Genomic DNA, 20965 nt, shown 5'->3' with positions numbered 1-20965 from the left:
TTTTTTTTTATGTTGATCAAAGATCTTAAAGTAAGATTAAAAAAAAGAACATACGAAGTCTAAAAAAGGGTTTATAACTACAACAAGGAGTTTTTTATTGTCCCCATAATTTCACCAAGACTTGATCAATAACAAAGGCCTCTGCAATGCTTTCGATGCAGTACAGTTTTAACCAAGACTAGATCATATAACAGGAGTTAATCACTATAACAATTCTACTTTTTTATATAAATTTATTTTTTATACTTATGTAGTTAATACTTTATAAAGTTGCGCGAAGCACGAATAAGTTCACTAGTAATATAGTAAAACCAACGCCTTTATTACCTCTTCGTTGCTTGTAGAATTATTCATCAAATCCCGAAATTTACATGACTTCATATTACATTATCTGCTTTCGACTTTTTTACTAGTAAATTAAGACCATGTGGAAGACATAACAAAATATAATACATGAGTTAATTAATTACTATGTCTTTTGGAAAGGAAGAATCCAAGAGCAACTTGTCTATTCTCTGTCTTGTTATCTCTATTTCAGATTCTTTATTATTATTACTTGTTGTTGATCCTTCTTTCTTGTTTTTCTTGTTGTACGTCTCAAAGAACTCTTTGTTCTCCTTCTCTAACTCCTTCCACACTGTTATTTATTCAACTAAACAAAAGTAAATACTCTACTTAATTTGTTGAGATAAACTAGCACAATTCGTATCAAGAAAACAACATAAAAACGAGTTGATTGTTCAGATGATCATTTAATTAGTAAAATTTGTGGAGTAAAATGTTGTGTGTATGTGTATAATTCTTCTGTTTGACGTTGAGGATGTAGCAATAGAAACTTGTGATTTCCTTTTAGAAAATAAAGAAAAACGACTTATTTCACAATTTTCACTAGTTCAATAATCGTTTGAGCAAGTATTCCCTCTCTAATTAAAAGTACTAGCTGTTTTCCCAATACAATTGTCTTCCTGACAAAAATATAGAAAAAAATAACATGTCTTTATCCTTTGATGTTGTTTCCTTTAGTTCGATCGGTTATGTATTATTTGTTGTTATTACTATTCTTTTTTTCATTTTCATTCACTACTGTATTTCTTTTTTATACAGATTTTGATATGTTTTATTTGAGCTGAGGGTTCATTATTAATTAGAAACTACATCTCTACCTCCATAAGGTAGGACTGAGACTGGAGAAAATTGAATGAAAGGTGTCTTTTAAGTCTTGAATGAAGGATTGGTGACATTGACCAACTTCAATGGTCAACCATCATTAACAAACTTGACTAAGTTAATTGTAGACTTGCTTAATATTTTCAAAACTTTCTAATCTTTTCAAAAATACAAATCAACCCAACCCACACCCCCTTCAATCCAAATCAACCGTCTCGCTCCTCTCTTTTTCGACAACTTCGCTCAACTCTCTCCCAACCCAAAATTCTGCAAAATTCTGCCTTCAATCCCCAGCGACTTCAACCTCCGGTGTTCTCTTTCGACTTTCAACCGTCAATCGACGTGAAGACTTCTCCGGCGACAACAACTTCGAGTTCTTCATCATCTCATTTCCTTTTTCACAGGTAAACGAGGAACTTGACCCAGCTACTCTTCTAGTATTGGTTAACAATTTCAATATTTCTAGCTTAAATTTTAAATGTGGACTGAATAAAATCTTAATTTCTGGCATTTCTTCTACTTATTGTCGAACTATTGATTAGATTTATTGGTAATTTTTTGTCACAGTTGATGTTCTCAGTGTGTGTGTATGATGTGTTGATGTTGCGGGTTGATTTGTTGTTTGTCTTGGTAAAAATGGTGTTACAACAGATGAAACATCTGATACAACAGATGAGAACATCTGATGCAACAAATAAAAAAATCTAATACACTAGCTTAAAACATCTGATGCAACAGATGAAAATTTTATGCAACTATGAAAATCTTATGCAACAGATGAACAATCTAACAGATCATTCATCTGTTGCGACAGGCAACTCTTCTGTTTGAAAACAATCTAAACAATATTGACCCAACATATAACTCATTTTACAACAGATGCGTGATATGTTTCAACTGATCAGAGATTGTTTTATTGTTTTCAACGGATTACTCATCCATTGCAACAGGTTGGTTATATGTTGCAACAGATAACCTTTCTGGTTCAACAGATTTGTGATCTGTTTTATTATTTCCAAAGGATTACTCATCCTTGCAATAGATTGGTTATATGTTGCAATAGATAACCTTTATAGTGCAACAGATGAGTGATCTGTTTTTACTGTATCCAATGAATTACTCTTCTTTGCAACAGGCTGGTTATATGTTGCAACAGATAACCTTCTTGTGCAACAGATGAGTGGTTTGTTTTTTATTATTTTTAATGGATTACCCATCCATTGCAACATGTTGGTTATATATTGCAACAGATGAACTACCTGGTACAACAAATGAGTGATCTATTTTTACTGTTTTTAATGGATTATTCATCTGTTGCAACAGGTTGGTTATATGTTGCAACAAATAACCTTCCTGGTACAATAGATGAGTAATCTTTTTTTAATGTATCCAACGGATTACTCATCCTTGCAACAAGTTGTTTATATGTTACAACAGATAACTTTCCTGGTACAACAGATGAGTGATCTATTTTTACTATTTTCAATAGATTAATCATCTATCGCAATAGGTTAGTTATATGTTACAACGGATAAAATACCTAGTGCAACAGATTAGTGATTTATTTTTATGGTTTTCAATGGTTACTCATCCATTATCAGATAAAATACCTAGTGCAACATATTAGCGATCTGTTTTTTTATTATTTTCAACGGTTTACTCATCCATTGAAACAGGTCGGTTATATGTTGCAACAGATACAATACCTGGTGCAACAGATGTGTGGTCTGTTGGAACTGTTATTTTACCGTTGTGCATGTTAGATGTTAGATTTACTGTTATCCTTTTTTAATGATGCATTAATCAATTATAATCTCTATTTTATGTTCCTGTTAATTTAAGATAATATGGCTCTCAAAAAATAAGAAACCGAATCAAATTCAAGTAAAGGAACAAGTGCAGCAGCTCGGCTACATCCACCACTCTATGAGCTTGCCTTACAAGCGTTATCTCAATCAGGAGTAGAAGATAATGAACACGGTGAGAAGGAATGTTTCAAAAGAGATCATTCAAATGCTAATAGCCCTTTCGCTAAAGAGTTGGTCAAAACCTTCAGCATTGATTGTTATCCTATGAGAATGCAGTGCGATGGTACCACATATTTAATGGGTGATTTCGTAGTTAAATCAGCCATGGGAAAATCTTTCAATGCCTTCAGAAAAATACTTCGAGAACAAAAATTAGATGCTTATTTCAGGAAAAGCTGCTTTGGGCAATATCTTGATTTTCTGGAGGATAACAATGCTCGTTTCCAGATGAAAATAGTGTGAGATCTTCTCAAGCGTAGGTTTATATATGAAAACAAAGATAATATAGAAACGGTATGGATAAATTAATGTGGCATGCCTGTTTGTTTTGGTTGCAAGGAGTTTGCCATAGTTACTGGACTAAAATGTTATCCTCCTTCTCCTTCTCAAGTTATACCTACTCTGAACTAAAAAAAAGCACTGCACATACCCAAAAAAGGCCAAGGCAAGTCGAGTGATCGTGAGGATCTGATGTCCATTGTTGGTCCAAGCTTCAAAAACAAAAATTTGATAGAAGCGTTGAAAGGTAAAGGACTCTTAAAGAAGCACAAGCAATCATTGTGATTGGTTTGGTTTGTACATAATATTCTTTGGGCGAGAGACGTTAACAACAACATAAGCGTCGATTTAATAAATCTCTCAGAGGATCTTGAGGCGTTTAATGGCTATCCTTGGGGTTATGAAAGCTTTAAAATGACTGTCAAATATTTGTTAACTCCATTAACGCCAAATACAGTCAACTTATATGGATTTCCATGGGTCTTCATGGTAAATATTTCTTTTATCATGATATAATTTATTTTTTATTTAATAATGCTTTTGATTTATTGGCGCAATGTTATAGGCTTGGGTATTTAAAGTCATTCCTTATTTGAGACAACAAGTGAACTACCAGGAAGAAGTTTCCTGTCCAAGAATCTTGAGATGGTTGTCGGCGAAAACTAATAAAAATGTAAAATTTCTTGATCTTTTCAATCCTCCGAAAGAAGCAGTAAGTCCAATTCTAATCAAGTTTTTATTTTAATTAATGATTATTTTAAATGATTTCATCATCATTCTAATAAATGTACTGACTTAGTTTAGATTGTCCATCCGTGGTTTGTTCCGACCAACCGAGAGTTGAAGATGTCATTTTTTCTTACTTTATGGTCTTTGTAAACTTTATCGGAGACTAAGGTCGTTGATGGAATAAAAATAAAATTGTTTGTAGCAACAGCCATCACAAGAAAAATAATTTTGGAGAGTGGTCTTGTAGTTATTGATGATGGTAGTGGTAGTGGTAGCGGTAGTGGTGCTGCTGTTGGGGCTAATGATGCTTCTCTTACAGTTTTTGAAACAACAATCCATTATGATTATGATTATACTGGTTGTACAGATTTTTCTCTAGATTTTGCCACATCTAGCGAATGTTCTGCATGCAAATGTCAAGACTGCAAGGCAAAACACGATGGAGTGATTAATATTATTAATGCACTAACTGCTTTTGTAAAGAAAATGGCATCTAAGAGGGGTGTCATTCCATCAAAGAGGATTTCATATCCATACACTCCACTAGAGATCAAGGTGGCTAAGAGAAGAAGGAAAGATATTTCTAAGGTCATCATCAAGCATCGAAAAAAGCAAAATTGCAATGCCTTTGTGTTTGTGTTGTTGTTCAGTGTGAAAGGGCCACATAAAAGCAGCGTAAGCTGAAGAAGGTGAATGTGCATCATATGTTCCAACAAACAAACAGGCACATTTGTTTCAACAGATCATACATCTGCTGAAAATTATCAAATAAATATATACATCTATTGTAATTGTTGTCTACATTGTTACATTAGATGCGTTATCTTTTGAAACAAATGAGTCTTAAGTTGCAACAGATAGGTCATCTGTTCAAAATTATCGTACTGCTCTGATTTACCTATTTGAATTTGTCCAAAAAGATGATCCATCTATTGCAACATAAGACTCATCTGTTGCACCAGATGGACAATCTGTTGTATATCTGTAATTAGCATTGACAATTTCTAGCTTTTCAGGTAGATGTCACAGTAAAAGCTACTGTTGAAGAGCATAATATCACAGTTGATAATCCATCAACTGCTTCCAAAGAAAAAGAAAATGTGGAGCCTGTAAGTTCGGGAGAACGGAATAATAACCCATTTGAAGGGTTCAATATCTCGGATGAGGCTTCAAAAAAACTAACACAATTGATCAACAACTATTCAGAATGGATTGCCGATGGGTTGTTAAAGCATTATGCCGGCAAGTACATAAATCAATTTTTAAAGATATTGGTTTATACAATTTTTGTTCTAAGAACGTGACATTAACACATATATCACGTAGAAAACAAAATGACGAACACTACAAAGTGAAAGAATCGAGTCTTGGTTTTGATATGTTTGACTTTGTTGTTGCACATCCCGAAATGAAGAATTGGTTCTATTTGATGTCACATCCCCAAACTTGCTGGAATGATGAGATTTAAATGTCATACATATTACTATTAATTAATACTTTATTTAATTGCATCTGCGTATTAATTTTTTCATCACGTAATTCGAAATGTTTGATCATATGTGCAGCACATTGATATTATTTTTACTACCTCCAAAAGAAGATCAAGTTGCAAATACAAGAACAATACAGATACACGACAAACAATTGTTTGTATAAAGTTTACATCAATAATGCCTACGATAGGTATTGTCAACAACAGCCGAAAGTTTTCCGAAATGAGGAATACTTAATCAACATCATTAAAGGTTTTAGCATTCCAGCTAACTTACCTTGGCATTTGGTCGGCAAAGTGTACATCCCAATCAATTATGGTGATGAATTCCATTGGGTGTTGTTGTCGTCGTTCTAAAAGAGAGGCACATCCGAGTTTATGACTCGATGTCACGAAGGAGATGTTCTGGACCGTCATCTGAGATACAAAAGTTGGCCAAAGTATTGCCTACTTACCTTGATATGAATGGATTTTTGGATCAAAAGGTACGTACTGATTGGTCGACGATTGAAGCATGCCGGGATAAAATGGGTAATCCATTTGATATACAATATGTTGAAGGAATTGCTCAACAAATCATTGGTAGCCTATAAGTTTAAGTGTCATGATTTAGTTCCATTTCACAAATTTCACAACGTTTGTATGAACTGCAAGATATGGATTATTTATTTTTTTAAAATGCAGGGATTGCAGTCTTTTTGTTGCCACGTACGCCGAGTATTTGAGCGATGGATTACAAGTACCAAATGATGGACTTGATGCCGGATTACTCCACAAAAGATATGCTGCTCCCTTATGGAAATACGAAGAAGTGAAAGCTCAAAAGCCGTACGCAAGCGACATTAAAGATCCACGACGACCAAAGTTGAATTCCGTAGCACCGGATGAAGAACAACTTGTTCATACTGAGTAGATCTTTATATCTTGAGTCCACCAATTTAATAACATATCCTCCTTGGTTTAACTTACTGATTTATTTGTAGAGTAGATCATTTTTACCCATAATAATTTTTCTACATTTCATTTATTTATTGAGTTATTTCATGTAATTTTCAAAGGCTTCAATTTATTTTATGTTGTCTATGAATATAATTTAATCCTTAGTTTTGAACATGTTAATTGAAATGGAATACTAGATTCAAATATCACAACATATAATACATCTGTTGCAACAGACGACATATCTTATCAAATAGATTTAGATATATGTTGCAATATGAGATGCAACACGTAGGTCACCTATTGAAAATTATATAATAGGTCTTCCTACTTTATTGATTTTTTCTAACAGATTACCTATCAGTTACAACAGATAGATTATATGTTGCAACAAATTGGATATCTGTTGCGACAGACAGACTGGAAACATCTATTAATGCAATAGATGACCAACTTATTCCAACAAATAATCAATCTGTCACAACAGGTACTATATCTGTTACAACAGATATACTATCTGTTGCATTAAAAAAATTCAACTATCGGCAGACATAAAAATTATTGCCACTACATGTAAAGTGAGGTGGCTTGAAATGAAAAATTGTTATCGTGTTTGTCTACGTATTTGTACATATTCTTTTTTATACACGGGCTCCAACCATTTAGTTAGGTTATCTGCTGGAAATTATATAAAAGGTCTTCCTACTTTCTTGATTTGTTCCAATGGATTACCGATTAGTTGCAACAGATAGATTATATGTTGTAACAGATTGTATATCTATTGCGACAAACGGACTGAAAAACATCTGCATAATACAATAGATGACCAACCTATTCCAATAAATAATCAATCTATTACAATAGGTATTATATCTGTTACAACATATATAAAATCTGTTGCATTATAAAAATTCAACTTGGCCAGACATAAAAATTATCGCCACTACATGTAAAGTGAGTGGCTTGAAATGAAAAATTGTTGTCATGTTCATTTCTGTCTTTGTACATATTTTTTATACACGGGCTCCAACCATTTATTTAGTACCCTATAATCCCAGACTCATTGCATCTTTCCCACAACGGTGTCGCACATACCGGTCATTTCTGGGTCGTTCAGCAAACACTCGATGTATGCAAGTGAGTACGGCCCGCACGCTGGACCGATTCTATTTCTTTGAAGCTGGATATTCTTATTTCGACCTTCAAAAATCCATGATTCCCTCCTCAAGACTTTCACCGGCAAATGATCCATCAACTTACTCTGCATCAACAACTTGGGCAACAACTTCAAGAGTGGCTACATGTGAGCTAAAAATGTGTCCTCGCTGAAGATAGGTAAGTTGCAGTCATAAACCTTAATCTTTCCCTCGTAGAGTAGTATCTCAACAGAGAGAAAATGTTTGACTTCCACGTTCATGGCTGCAAGGATTCTCTTTTCCTTGGTCCAGCTCTTGGTGTGTGGATATGGCCTCTTCCCTCTAACATATTTAATCACTTCTTCATCCCATTGAAATGTAGAAACTAACTTATCAAATATCAGGCCACCGAAATTAGCTATCTTATAGAGATCATTGTACCTACCTTGAAATTATTGTAGAAGTTGAGGTCCATTATCCTATCGACAGTATCATAAGCATCCGAGTACGCTAATTGTCTGCCCCTCATCAGGCAGAGAATTTCTTCAACATACTGTGGTATAACAAGAAAATTTTTAAATAGGTTAGTAATTGTAAAGAATAAAAACATAGTGAAAAGAATTTGTTGCAAAGGGTTCTCTGAATCAGTTCACAGATTACCAGCTAACGCAACTTATGCAACAGAAGTGTATTACGTTGCAATTTACCAAGTTTTTGCAATTGATTACACATCTGCTGCGTAGATTCTTCTTCATGGAGTAGATTGGAAGGCTAGATTAACAAAATTAAACTTACATTGTCCTCGTACCACTCACGCATATTTGTCATATTCGTGAAGTCTTTGGCGGCAAATGAATGCATAGTGTATTCTTTTCGAACCTTCATCTTGCCAATCATGATTTCTTCGAGTTCCTTCTTCTTCTCCTTGCCAAGTGCCGCGAATATGTCCACCTTCTTCAGCGGCCCCTGAACTTCAACAACTCTTGGAGTGGGAGGAGTTGCAATTTTTGTTGTTTTCAGAATAGAGAGAATTTGTCTAATTTTTCTTCTTTTCCTCCTAACCACCACTGTAGGAGTGCATGTCTCGCTCACCTTATTGGATGGTATGACACCCCTTCTGGATTTCAACTCCTAGGAAGCTTCAGCAATAGCCTCAAGAATTTCAAGGAGTTTATCCTCTCTGCCCTTGCACACTTTGCATTTGCAATGAGAACATTAGGGTGAAGAAGGGTTAGAGGGACCACTGTAAGGGTGGAAGGGACCGGTGTAGGGGTGAGAGGGACCTGTACAAGAGGTGTTTTCAAATCTATTTATTTTTTACTGAGAACCAACATGCTCATAATCACGACTGACAGCAGCAGCATCAGGATGGCAACCACCATCATCAACAACTCCACCAGCAACACCCTCAGAAGAAGCACTCGGATCTGTTGCAGTTTGAGGTTGGTTGTAAAGAGCTTCAACATTAGGCTGACCTTGCATAACTACTCTTTTTATGGATGTTGCTCCAGCCAATTCCTTCTTTATTAACTCCTCCATTGGATTTTCTTTTGTATCAACAAGACCTAGAGTAAGAAAAGAAGTCATCCCCAACTCATTAACGGTAGGCACGATCTAAGGATGCACAACCTATAAAAAATGACAAGAGACATTTAAATCATATAATAAAATTTGCAGCCAGTTGGGTTACATGGATATAAATACAACCAACTTATAAAACAGACGATCTAGCTGCCGCAACAGCTGGTCTGTATGTCACAACAAATTGATAATATGTTGTATCAGATTACATATCTGTTGCATAATTTACAGTAGATAGGTAATTTATTGAGTCAGGTTCAGAGAATCAGAGCAACAGATTGTTAATCTATTGTGAAATATGGATCATCTGTCGCAACAAATTACCCATCTGTTGCACCAGTTGCAGTTGATGGGTAATCTGTTGCAACAGACGACCCCTCTGTCACAACAAATAGAACATTTGTTTCAATATCTTTCTTTGAGGCAAATTAATTTAGTTGAAAGAAGACGTACTGCATCATTCGAAGGGTTAAATAGATCAACCTTCTGCTCTGTAATATTTTTTTGCTGCCCTTTGCAGCCGCCAACCACCTAAGGATCCTTGGATGAGAAAACTCATCTGGGTAATCCTTGAACTACATTCAGAGGGGAGGAATGGCTTCACATGCCCAAGCCTAAAAAATATAAACAGAAAGCAAGCAAAAAAAAGTCATAATAACTATATTCATTATAAATTAATGGATAAGTAAAAATAGTGATTAATTTTACCATGAAAACCCAAGGAAATCCGTATAATGTGATTGTCTTTAGGGATAGCTTTGTCAGTAAATATTTGACAATCAAGTGGTAGCTATCATATCCCCAGGGATAATCGTTAAATTTGTCAAAATCATCAGCAAGCACCAACAAATCATCTTCTATGACTTTCCTGACGTGTTTTGCCAATAAAACAGAATGGACAAATCAAACTAACCACAATTTCTCCCTGCAATGCATTGGTATGTCTTTATTCTCGAGATCTGCCATCAAATCCTTTGCTTTGTAGCTACTACGTACAACAATGTCCAACAACCCACCTTTTTTCCCTTTCGCTTGTTGGACCCTTTGTGGGGTATTTCCTTGATGAGAGGTTTTTCTAGACGATCGCATCGCAAGCCCGTCACTATGGCAAATTGTTTCAACCCAAAACAAACTGACATGTCACAGTAGTTGATCCAGATTTCATTCATTTTTTTTGGCCCTTCTTTGGATCTTTATCATCCCCCGCGTACTTGATCCGCGCTTGAGAAGACCATATACCATGCTCATTGGGAAATGAAGAGTGCAGTCCTCAGGCAGCTCAAGAAAGTATGCAAAACAGCTGTTGTTAAAAAGTCTGTCTATGTTTTCATTCTTCATAATTCTCCTTAATTCATCAAAATATTTTCCCAACTGACATTTAAGTACAAGATCACCAGTTACTTTGTCAAGGCTATCCATCGGCATCGCAACTCAAAACCTGCCGATACTAATGGTTTTGACATAATCATACTAGGATTTTGATATTATTTCATGCCTCACTGGTGAGAAGGAGTTATCACTTTTCTCAACTTTATTTTGCCCCAACTGAGATTGTTCAGGAAGTTTCTCCGAATCTATCTGTACTCTAGCCATTTTTGTTAGGTGGCCAGAAGTTGATCCACTTTACTTTAGCCATTTTTCAGGAAGTACCCATTTTTGTTGGGTACTCTATCCACTCTGTTACCTGCAAAGATATAGAAAACAATGGATACAAGTGAGAATAAAATCGAAAATAACAACTATGTGGTACGAAATGGGGAGAAAATCGATCTGTTTTGAATGGTTAAGCAATATGTTGAGTAGTTTTTATCTGTATTATTGAGAGAGAGGGAGGAGAGAACTTGAGATTTGAAATGAGGAAAAGTTTTTCCCGCAAATGGATGATTTGTATGGGTTGATTTGTAATTTTGGAAAAGAATGACAGGTTTTGAAATTGTTAATTTGGTTCAAATTAATCTTAATTAATTTTTGAAATTTCAAAAGATATACTAGTTTTTAAAATATTAAGTTAGTGAAAACTCATTTCAACTCAGAGAGATCGATCGACGACTTGGGTCGAAATGAACATAATACTAACACCATGCAATTGCAACAACTCTATTAAAGTTGTAGTTGACCCTATAAGCTCATTCATTCATCCCTAGTTCTACCTAAATCAATTTAGGTACTATTAATCTTAACATTAAGTTAATGAGAGCTTATTTCAACTCAGAGTGATCGATCGACGACCCGGGTCAGGATGAACGCAATACCAATACCATGCAATTACAACGACTCGATTGAAGTTGTAGTTGACCCTATAAGCTCATTCATTCATCCCTAGTTCCACCTAAATCAATTTAGGTACTATTAATCTTAACATTAAGTTAATGAGAGCTCATTTCAACTCAGAGTGATCGATCGACAACCCGAATCGGGATAAACACAATACCAATACCATGCAATTGCAATGACTCAATTGAAGTTGTTGTTCACCCTATGAGATCATTTATTCATCCCTAGTTTCACCTAAATCAATTTAGCTACTGTTAATCTTAACATTAAGTTAATGAGAGCTCATTTCAACTAAAAGTGATTGATCGATGACCCGGGTCGGCATGAGTGCAATACCAACACCAATTCCAAAAACTCAATTAAAGTTGTAGTTGATCCTATGAACTCATTCACTCATACCTAGTTCCACCTAAATTAATTGCAATGAAATCTGTTGGAACAAATGACTGAGCTATTGGAGATTTCTAACAGATATTCATATTTGTTGCAATAGATGACATATCTGATTTAATTATCAAATAAACATTTACATCTATTGTGATAGATGACTGAGTTGTTGTAAATTTTTAAACAGATATTGATATCTATTGTAACAGATGATATATTTAATTTAATTATCAAATGGACATTTGCATCTGTCATCACAGATGACTGAGTTGTTGGGATATTTAAATAGATATTTATATCTGTTATAACAGATGACATATCGGATTTAATTATCAAATGAAAATTTGCATCTGTGAGTTGTTTATCTGTTGTAACAGATGACTGTGTTGTTGAGATTTTTAAACAGATATTGTTATTTGTTGTAATAGATGACATATCTGTTTGAAAATCTTTTTTTCTTTCAATTTTAAAGCTTTCTGTCCGAGTAGATAAAGTAGCAAGTACCAGAAAATGCAGTAAAAAATAAAGAGTTTCTTTTTCTTGGATAACTCAAAAATGAGTTCATTGAGTAGTCTTATCTTGTCTTTTCAATGTCACTAGTCTTCCTCGCGCCCCTCAAATTATTAATGAATATTAATTATATTAATTAATGTATATTAAAAAAACCACATCTACGTACACAATACATCTAGAATTATCTCATCATCCTCAGCTTCAGCTTCAGCCCTAAATTTAGTTTATTCATTTCTCATCTTTTTCTCTCTTTTCTCTTTAGGTTAGGGTTATCACAGCCTTTTTTTTCTCTTTTCTCTTCTCTTTCTCATAAATATCCTTTCGGATCTAAACCGATCCATATCATTCCTCGACTGAAATTGTTGTTTTGATCCCCTTTTGACATTAAGGTATGGTTCACTATTGTTCTTTCATTCTCGTCTTCTTCTTTGCAAGTTATTTACATCTGTATTTTTATTCAATTACCATTTACCCATATCATATTTATTTTTAAAAATTGAAGGAAATTTTAAGTGTTGAATAAATGAACCGAGAATTTTTATTACAATATGTAAAAAAAGTATTCTGTTAGGGGAAGTTTAAAAGCTATGTTGGCAGTATTATTTTTTATATATATATATATATATATATTATTTGTTTCTTTGTTGTTTATGCTGTTATTGATGTTGTTGCTGGAGTTGGCATTGTTGAAACTAGTGGTGTGGTGTTGTTGATGGTGTTGGAACAAAGGATATAGCTTCTTTGATGTTGACGGTGTTGGAACAAATGTTGTTTCTTTGCTGTTGATATTTTTTATTTGTTGTTTCTTTGTAGTTTATGTTGTTGTTGATGTTGTAATAGACGAAGCAACTGTTGGAACAAATCAAACCACCAATAAGGTAGATTTGATGTATTCCAACAAACTCCACATCCGTTGCAACAGACTCCACATCTGATGCAACAAACTCTATATTTATTGCAACAGATGGATAATGTTCTTTTCTATGACATCAATTTTTACCTCTTCTTTGTAGATATAAGGAACTGAAAGTTGATTAACTTTTTCTCGACCATCACAAGAAGCTGCGGTAAAAATAGGTTCAGAGGAATATGTTGCATGCATATGGAACCACTTCATATGTTGGAGGTATGTATAACTGATAATGTTATCGTAGAAACACACATAGAGTACACTGATTTTGTGAATGTTGTTTTTACCGATTAGTCATAGATCATTCAAACAAGACATTTGTAATTTTATAGTTAAGTTTGGTAGGTCTGAACTGATAAGGATGAGGGACCATGAATATGGTTCTAATACCCTATTAAGATTTAAAGTTGGTTGTTGTTCATGTTTATTTGTCAAGCATTGTGAAGAGATCTAGTTTTGGTGTCATTGTAAAGAGATTCAATAGCGATTGGACTAACTTTTAGGGTGCATTGGACTCTGAGAAGGCCTTTGAAGCCTAGCACTGCATCTAACAAGAACAGAAAACCAATATAGTTACTGCCCTAGCCCAAATTTATATGGTTGGGTTGCTCGGGGTGATGATTATACGCCAGAAGGTGCGGTAGGAAAATGCCTTCAAGGGAAAATGGATGGTTGATGAAAGACTATATCATCTCAGAGCTAATTGAAGAGGATACATAGGGTAGAAAGTAACTTCTAGCGGACCTGGCCGATGAAATTATCTTAAAACATGAGAAATCTGTATCAAGTGCTAATATGAAAGTGTATTCGATAATGAAAAATCCGTCTGTTGTTTCTCTAAGAGAAAAATAATGCAGATGGTAACTTTGCTAGGGAGCTGCGACTAGGTAGCATGGTCGGGATTATTACCTAGATAGAAAATAGAAGAAGAAAAAAATCCACCTTAAGGGAATCGAGGGTTAAAATGTTGTACAATAAGTCTAGAAAACTTTCGCCAACAACAACTGCAGTTAAAGTAAGGTCTCTAAGTGAAGACGGAAATTTCTTAATTTTAAATTGCATCTCATGCCTTCTTGTTTGTGGTTTCGATTAGGTCCACTGTTGTTGACCTGATCGAAATCACAAACGAGATTGAAAAGCAAATTGAGTATCATTACTTCCTTAGAAATATGGTTATAATTGATTGTGTTTTATAGCCTTAGCATGCTTTCAACATATCTTGGAGAAGATCAGAGGTTTTCTCTAATATGTAAATTTCGATAATTTTCAAGTTTGCCTCCATCTTGCTGATTCTGTATTCAAGCTGGTCGTTGTCGTCTTTGAATTTGGTATATAGCTCCTGATCTTTTGTGATCTCGATCAGGAACACAATCTTCGAAGTTATGGCATTCTAGATGCCCTTTAGAACACTTTCTTCAGAAGTCTTAAAGGATATATGTAGGGTCGTTGTGTATGTTTTTAGGTCATAATGTGTTGATGCACACTCAAGATGTAGTCCCAACCGTTGAAAAACTCACTTTTATCGAGTGTTTCTCAATGCATCTTGCTCAACCAACCTTCAAGGAATTCGATAAATTAATAACAAGGAGTTACGTAACGTTTGATTTAAACCAACTCTACTAAGCCTATCAAACGTTACGTAACTCCAGGTTCATTACCCTATCCAAAAACTTTGCCCAAGTTAGTACACAATTTCAACGAGCTCAATCTCTCAACCTTTCTGCTGATCGCTCTTCTCCAATATAGATAACAAGATATCCGTCATGCAAAAGTCTACACCATCAGCAGAAATGTTTGCCACAGCGAAAGGTCTTCTGAAGGCATTAACAGTAATCTCTTAATATCAAGTGATATTGAGATATTCCTAGTCATGTCTTCCCAAGACGCTTTCGCTCTGGCAAGAATTTCTGTTGATGACAAGATATCTGCCATGCAAAAGTCTACAACGTCAGCAGAAATTCTTGCCAGAGCAAAAGTCTTCAGAAGGCATTATTAGTAATCTCTCAACATCAAGGAAGTCTTGTACGAAATTCTTCAGAAGACATTCAAAAATTAAAAAGTTTTCAGCAATGACTACACATAATTACAATCAACAACCTCAGCAGATTTACTCCTAGTTTAAAAGAAAAGGCAGAAATATTTTCATTTGCATTCGAACCAGGAAAGCAAATGAAAATATTTTTGCCTTTTCTTTTGAACTAGGAGTGAATTTGGTGAGGTTGTTGATGTCGTAATTATGTGTAGTCAATGCTAAAAATTTCCTTATTTTTGAATGTCTTATGAAGACTTTCGTACAAGACTTCCTTAGTATTGAGAGATTATAGTCATGACTTCTGAAGACTTTCGTTGTGGCATGCATTTCTGCTAACGGTGCAGACTTTTTCATGGCGGATACTGCATAGATTCTTGCCAAAGCGAAAATCTTGAGAAGGCATGACTAGTAATCTCTCAATATCACTTGGTATTGAGAGATTACTATTGATTCCTTCAAAAGACCTTTCGCTGTGGCAAGCATTTCTGTTGATGGTGTAGACTTTTGCATGGAGGATATCTTGTCATTTATAATTGGAGAAGAAAGATCAGCAGAAAGACTGAGAGATTGAGCTCGTTTGATTTGTGCACTAACTCAGGCAAAGTTTTTTCATAGGGTAATGAGCCTGGAGTTATGTAACGTTTGATAGGCTTGGTAGAGTTAGTTTAGATCAAACATTACGTAACTCCTTACTTATTAATTTATCAAATCCTTTGAAGGATGGTTGAGCAAGTTGCATTGAGAAATACTCGATAAAAGTGATTTGTTCAACAGTTGGGACCACATCTTGACTGTGCATCAACACATTTTGACCTAAAACAAATACAACGGCCCTCCATGTATCCTCTAAGGCTTCTAAATAAAGTGTTTTGAAGGCCTTCTTCAATGCCACAACTTTAAAGGTAGTGTTCTTGATCGAGCTCACAAGAGACCAGAAACTCTATACCAACTTCAAAGATGACAACGACCAGCGTGAATACAGAATCAGCAAGCTGGAGGCAAGCTTGAAAATTATCGGGATTCATATACTACAGTAAGCCTCTAATATTCTACAAGAAATGTTGAAAGAATGCTAAGGCAAGAAAACACAATCAATTAATCCATATTTCTAAGGAAGTAGTGATACTCAATTTGCCTTTCAATCTCATTTGTGGTTCCGATCAGGACAATAGCAGTGGACCTAATTGGAACCACAAACAAGAAGGCATGGGATGCAATTTAAAATTCAGAAATTGCCGTCTTCGCTTAGATTCCTTACTTTAACTGCAGTTGATATTGGCGCAGGTTTTCTAGGCTTGCTGTACATCATTTTAACCCTCAATGCCCATAAGGCTGCTTTCTTGGTCTTCTGCTATTTTCTATCTAGGTGATAATCCCGACCCCGCTACCTAGTCGCAGCTCCCTAGCAAAGTGTCCATCTGCATTATTTTTCTTTCAGAGAGACAACAAACGAATTTACATTACCGGATATACTTTCATATTTGCACTTAATTCAGATTTCTCATGTTTTAGGATAATTTCATTGCCCAGATTCACTAGAAGTTACTTTCTACCCTATGTCTCTTATTCAATTAGCTCTGAGATGATATAGTCTTTCATAAACTCCCCTTTTCCTCGCAGGTATTCTCTTTCAGCTCTTTCTGGCATATAATCATCTTCTCGATCAACCCTTCCATATAAATTTGGGTCAAGGGAATTTCTATTATTTTTTTATTCTTGTTTGATGCAATGCGAGGCTTTGAAGGCGTTCTCAGAGTCCAATTCACACTTAAAGTTAAGTCCAATAGATATTGGTTCTCTGCAATGACACCAAATATTGATCCCTTTTAAAAACTTGACAAGCATTAACATGAGTAACAATTGTCAGTAATTCGTAACAGGGTATCTGCACTATCTTCATGGGGCCCTCGGCCTTTTCAATTCGAACCCATCAAACTTAACTGTACAATGTAGGATCTTGTTTGAATGATCAGTGCCTAATCGGTTAAAAACTACATTCACAAAAACATTATACTTTGTGTGTGTTGTTACGATAACCTTATTAGTAATACTTACACTTAACTCCCACACATATGATAGTGGATCTATCTGCACGCACCTTATTCTTCCTAGCCTATCTATGACTTAAATTGAATAAATAGATGACTAGCAAATTGTAACAGACGCCACATCTGTTGGAAAAGCAAATAGATATATCCATCTATTGCAACAGATTGTCAATATATTATAAGTTATCTGACAGATGAAATATATTTTGCAACAGATTACCCATCTATTAGATTTATTTTAAAGTAATTTTCTTTTCTTTTCGAAATACAATAAAGGATAAAATGTTGTATTTAGATCCTTTTTTTTAATTTACATATTCAAAAAGTCACCAGTTTTATTTAATTAAGGGATATGAACAGTCGTGGCTTTTTATTTGACTAACCCCTTCCAATTCAATTATTTATAAATAGGTCCCTCCATCCGCCTTCCTTACTCACTACTCACTCTCACTCACTCGTTCATTTTACTACACTTACAATACAAATATGGATGATCCAGATTGGAACAAGAAGATTCATATCGAGTCCTTGCGGGAACTTTAAAGGCAGTTTGATGAACTCCAGAGGAATTTGACCGACTTCGGAGCAAGGCTGAGGAGGGCTTTGCTGCTGCCGGATGAAAATTATCCGATTGACAATAATAATAGTAATTATAATAATAATAGTAATGATAATAAAATAGTAGTAATAATAATTAGCTTATGTTTTCTCTTTCTTTTAGCATATGTATTTTCCTTTTTTATATCGGATCTACCTAAAGGATTAAAAAATCTATGTTTGGTTTGGTCGATTTTGAATTTTTAATTCTTATTTAATATTTAATTATCATTCTATTTATTCCTTATTTTCAACATGTCGATGGTTGGAGGTAGGGATTAAGCATTTGTGGCAACAGAGTTTAATTTGGTGCAACAGATGGATCATATGTAACAACAGGTGGTTATTAATAAAAAAAGGATTATTGTTGAGAGGGTGATGAAAAGCCATGATTCTCCTAAAAACAGTTCGTAAATAAATAAGAACTAAATGATATACACAATTTACAACCATAAAAGAAAGATTATTTAAATTTAAAAAAAAAAAGTCACAACATTGAATTAATTAAGTTATATGATGATTGTTTGTTAAGAAAAAGGTGAACAGTCATGACCTGACTTTTTGTCTAAACACATAAAACAAACAAATAATGTTGTTGATGCATCAAATTCCCCATCTATTGCAACTGATGAATCAGCTGTTAGAAAAAATCAAAAAAACTCCTAAAATAGATGGTCGATTTGTTGCAATAGATGGTATATTTGTTGCAATATATGTGTTATTTGATGCAATGGATATACAATCTGTTGCCATAACTCAATAAAAATTGTTATTATTTTATTAAAGAAACGGTTATTAAAAAAGTGTCTTTCATTTTAAAATTAAGAAACAAGGTTATTTAAATTTAAGAACTAATTAATAATAATAAGCTGAAAAGTCATGACTTGTCACAATAATAAAAAATTCACCAGCTTGATTTAATTAAGTCATTTCTTTTCACAGAAAATAATAAGGAAATAAATGATAAACACAATTTAAACTGTAAAAAAATGGCTATTTAATTTGAATAATTGACACTAATATTAAATAGGCGTCATTTCTTTTCACAAAAATCTATTTTATTAATTTATATAATAAAAAAGTCAACAAATTTGGATTAATGATATGATAATATTTTTTAAAAAAAAAGATAGATCATATGTTGCAACAGATAGATTATCTGATGCAACAGGTTATCTATTTGTTGCAACGGATAATATATCTGTTGTCACAGATGAGTTATCTGATGCAACAGATATAGAATCTGTTGTCACAACTCAATAAAAACGGTTTCTGGAAAGAACTAATTATTAATACTAATAAGCTGAAAAATCATGACTTATCACAATATTGTTTAATTTAATTAAGTCATAATTTTTTTATGTAATCAAGAATGTCATTAATAAATGAAGGTGAACAGTTGCGCCTTTAAATCTGTTTTATTAATTTATTTAATAAAAAGGTCAAAAAATTTGGATGTCATGATGATAATTTTTTTAAAAAAAAGATAGATTATATGTTGCAATAGATATATTATCTAATGCAACAGGTTTTTTATTTGTTGCAATAGATATATCTATTGTCACAGATGATTTATCTGATGCAACAGATATAGAATCTATTGTCACAACTCAATATAAAAACGATTCCTGAAAAGAACTAATTATTAATAATAATAAGCTGAAAAGTCATGAATTATCATAATATTGCTTGACTTAATTAAGTCATAACTTTTCACAGTAAGCAAGAATGTCATTAATAAATGGAGGTGAACAGTTGCGACTTTTTGCCTAACACATTTAAGTTCAATTCTCTATAAATAAGTCTCTCCTAACTCAATCGTTCATTCTGCTACACTTTATTTATTCCTTCCTCTTTTTACACCTTCAACTACTTTCTCTTCAAGGATTTGATAGCTTTTTCCTGTCTCTGGTATGTTTTTTATTACTTTTTGTGTAAATATATGTTGTATTACATTCGAATTCTTACTTTTCTTTACTTTTGTTTTTACATTTTTATCAATTTATGCGTGTTCTAGATATGGCTGATCCAGTGTGGGATGTCGTTATTTTATGAGACGTTATGCGGGAACTGAAGAACAAGGTTCATAACCTGCAGTGGGGGTTGGCCGCCGTTAGAGTAAGGATGTTGTGGGAGATCCGCAGGCTGAGGAGGGCATTGCTGTGCCGGTTGAAGATTTTCCGGCTGGCCAGACAAATAATAATGATAATGATGATGATAATAATTAAGCTTCTTTTTTTCTTTTACCTATGTATTTTTATTTTTTTGTTTAATAAAAAATTTATGTTTCATCCATTTGACGTTTTAATTCTTATTTAATTTTTTGTTGTTTATTTCTTCTTCTCAACAAATGACGTCTACAATTAAGGAATAATTTGAATCCAATATCAATTACAAGAGATCAACAGATGAGTTGAGTTATCTGTTGGGTTTGTGACAGGAGTTATATTGTGTTGTTCGAAACAGATTATTCATCGGTTGCAACAGAATAATTATCTGTTGCAACAGATAAATATTCTTTTGCAACAGATATATATTTTGTTGCAACAAATTACTTATCTGTTGTAATAGATAACTAATCTGGTGCAATAGATTATTTATATGTTGAAATAGATTACTAATCTGGTGTAACAAATTACTTATCTGTTGAAACAGATTACTAATTTGTTGCAACAGAATACTCATCTATTCGACTCGTATTATGGGCACCTAAAACCATAAACATGAATCCGACATAAGTCTACTGTTGCAACAGAATATTTATCTGGTGCCATAGATGATGGATCTGTTTAAACAGATTGCTCTTATGTTGCATTCATGTTCGCGTGCTAGGTATTGTTGAAAAAATAGCACA

General features: G+C 33.9%; 1 protein-coding gene across 1 annotated transcript in view; it reads right to left on the bottom strand.

Annotated features, from left to right (window-relative positions):
• Positions 1-329: 329 nt before the first annotated feature.
• The window catches only part of LOC107843497, a 30101-nt gene continuing 9465 nt past the window's right edge, over positions 330-20965 (bottom strand). The window contains exon 3 of the mRNA XM_016687802.2: positions 330-637. Coding sequence (XP_016543288.2) covers positions 459-637 — 179 coding nt within the window. The 3' untranslated portion in view covers positions 330-458. The remainder of the gene's footprint in view (positions 638-20965) is intronic.

This window comes from Capsicum annuum, chromosome 10, assembly GCF_002878395.1.
Source record: "Capsicum annuum cultivar UCD-10X-F1 chromosome 10, UCD10Xv1.1, whole genome shotgun sequence".
NCBI lineage: Eukaryota > Viridiplantae > Streptophyta > Magnoliopsida > Solanales > Solanaceae > Capsicum > Capsicum annuum.
The sequence above is the reverse complement of the archived record's forward strand: the minus strand, read 5'-3'. Positions and strand labels throughout refer to the sequence as shown.